At 37.1% G+C, this 2798-nt stretch overlaps 1 protein-coding gene across 1 annotated transcript; it reads right to left on the reverse strand.

The window, feature by feature from the left end:
- Positions 1–563: 563 nt before the first annotated feature.
- On the reverse strand, positions 564–1623 carry LOC131619489 (uncharacterized). The gene is made up of 2 exons (XM_058890578.1): positions 1606–1623; positions 564–1487 (listed from the first exon to the last, which is right to left on the reverse strand). The coding sequence occupies exons 1-2, from the start codon at positions 1621–1623 to the stop codon at positions 564–566; spliced, it is 942 nt and encodes a 313-aa protein (XP_058746561.1).
- Positions 1624–2798: the final 1175 nt, after the last annotated feature.

Here is a 2798-nt window from a genome sequence, read left to right on the forward strand (position 1 = left end):
TTTATACGCCAATTGGTTCTTACAAAATGTGCTGTCAGCAAGATCTTCTGGACGAATTATTCAGCACACAATAAAAGGTTTCCTAAACTGATAATTGAGAGAAATCAGGAAAGACAATAAATAAAATATAACAGCTCCTGCTGTCAAACACAGATGTCATGACATCGGTCATGAAATTCACTACAGAACCTGTATTAGCTTAACACATATGCAGTCTGCATAATATAATATCAACCAGGTATATTTTACCACAAATGCAGCCAACATGAAAACACCTTCAATCTCCCCCTTTGGAAGTTGTTTTTGGCTAAAACAACCTGTCACACAATATCAGAGAAATAATTGCAACAGACACAAAGCAACCAAAACACAATCAAGGCGAGCTAATACAATACATACAACATACATCACCAGCGTGCACATAGTGCTCAAACAAATCAAAAGGCAGCCACAAGAGCAGCACAAGAACAAACAAATCAACACAAAAATAAGCAAATTAGAATTGTTGATCACACACAACCACCATTCTTATTGTTCTGGGGTGACATTTACTACTTCTCCCCCTATTTGGCCACAAAAGTTGCCAAAGCCAACAAAATGTCTGGAACATGCTTACCCTGAAACAGTTTATAATGGAAGGCCAGGGGACTTTCTCTTTTGCACACTACATCATGTTCATTAAGAATGTTTGGATACTGGTCCAGAATTATACCACACAGGAGGGATGGAAAAGCAATTGGACCTTTAATACTAAAGCTTCCAGCATGCTTCATGGTTTGGTCAAAAATATATGTTTCATAATCAAACTTTGCCTTTGTTCCTACATCATACATAAATCTGCCAAGCAAAGTTGAAATAGTGGACTTGTGATTTGTTGGAACCCAATTGGCTGCTCCTATCTTGTGAAGCATTGCATACTTGATGCTCAGCTTACTTGCAGTTAGCTTCTCTTTTAGGGGCCAGCTGTTTACTTGCTTGGTTGTGATCACTTGACAAACTTTATTGTCTATTACTTCAAGCTCAGTTTGAGCTTCATCTGTTCTTTCGGAGAATTTATTAATCACAGATGGAGAGAATGATACACACTTACCTCTCACAAACACCTTTATGAAGTCCACACTCCTACTGTTGCCACAATCTTCAGATAAGTTCACAACAAATTCTTTAACCAGCTTCTCATAACACTTGGAAATATTGCAAACAGTCTTCAGTAGCCCAGCCTCTTGAGTTCTCTCTAAGACCTCCTTGTTCTTAAGAGCATTTGGAGCCAATTCTCTTTCAACAGCCAATCTCTTTTGGAGTACATATTTCCACCTGCTGGCACTAGAGGCATAGTGGAATGACACATTAACAATAAGAACTTCAGGAATACTTGCAGCAAGCTTGTTGGTTATAGGCTTCTTCTTTGATGTGATGTCATGAACATTCACTTCAACATCAGATTCAGGTCCAACAATTTCCCGCTCCTTTCTTTTCTTTGGAATGACCTTGCTCCAAGATTTTGATAGACCAACCCCTGTACTCTTAGTTACAGCTTTGCTCTTGATAGGACCAGTGTAACGCCCTTCTAAACCCCGCGACAATTAAATAAATATTTTAGAGTACATGAAACAAGGCTGCCATAATTCAATTTAAAAACAAACATCATACGTCATTGCCATGCATTCACTGAGGAAATTCAACATACTTCATCATAACTCATAAAATAATCTCATGTCAACATACCAGAAATCTAACATTCGGATGAGTATAACATCTTTAATACTACATCCCAAAATAAAACCAAGATCATAAAAATAGAGTTATTATGACATGAACCCTAAGCTAACGTTCCCCAGTGTCACAATTATCAGAGCATGACACTTGACGCTAAACTAACACATTGACTCATGAGCTAATCCTCACCAAGTCGAAAGCCGCTATCTTCAATCTGAAAATGAAAACATGTGATTATGAATGAATGAAGACATATTTGAAACATACTTATACCATTGTCAAGACTATGAGTGACATCATCTAATACTCAAACCATCATCATCATCATCATCAGAGTATGTTTATATACATTAGCATAATTCAAATACAATAAATCATCATCATCATCATTAAGAACATACATGTATCTGCATCAATCCTCATCATCATCATTTCATAAGGAGCATACATGTATTCACACCATCCAAAAAAAAATAATCATCATTATACAGTTCTCAACAATCATCACATAATCATGTTTTCAAACACATCTTATATTGACACATTTCATCATATATGTCCACAACACATCATCCATAAAACTAACAAAATATTCACATCTTACTCATATCATCGCATAGAGTACCTTATAAACTTCACCATCGAATTAAACAAATCATCATACGACTCATATTTTAAACATAGCATGTATCGTCATATCTCATCGTATATGTCCACGACACATGATTCATCAAATCAAGCAAGTCATGGTTTAAAATAATCAAAAGTTACACCTCATTTAATCATATAAATACATAGGTTATCTCGTAAGGTTCACCGTGCTCGAAACGGCACTAAAAACGGACATACAGTTTGAAAATTATGCATCTTTAAAATTTCCCAAAACAGCTATCACTAACAGGACGCGGCGCAAACAAGGTACGCGGCGCGAACTGAACGAATCAAATTTCCTTGACCTTTCTGCCACGCACTTCGCTGCACAAACAAGGTTCACGGTGCGAACTTAGCAAATCAACTTTTCTTGACCTTTCTGCCAAGCAGTTCGTGGTGCCAACACTTGGATGCGGCGCGAACTGGTGATT

Source organism: Vicia villosa, linkage group LG7, assembly GCF_029867415.1.
Source record: "Vicia villosa cultivar HV-30 ecotype Madison, WI linkage group LG7, Vvil1.0, whole genome shotgun sequence".
Taxonomy (NCBI): Eukaryota; Viridiplantae; Streptophyta; class Magnoliopsida; order Fabales; family Fabaceae; genus Vicia; species Vicia villosa.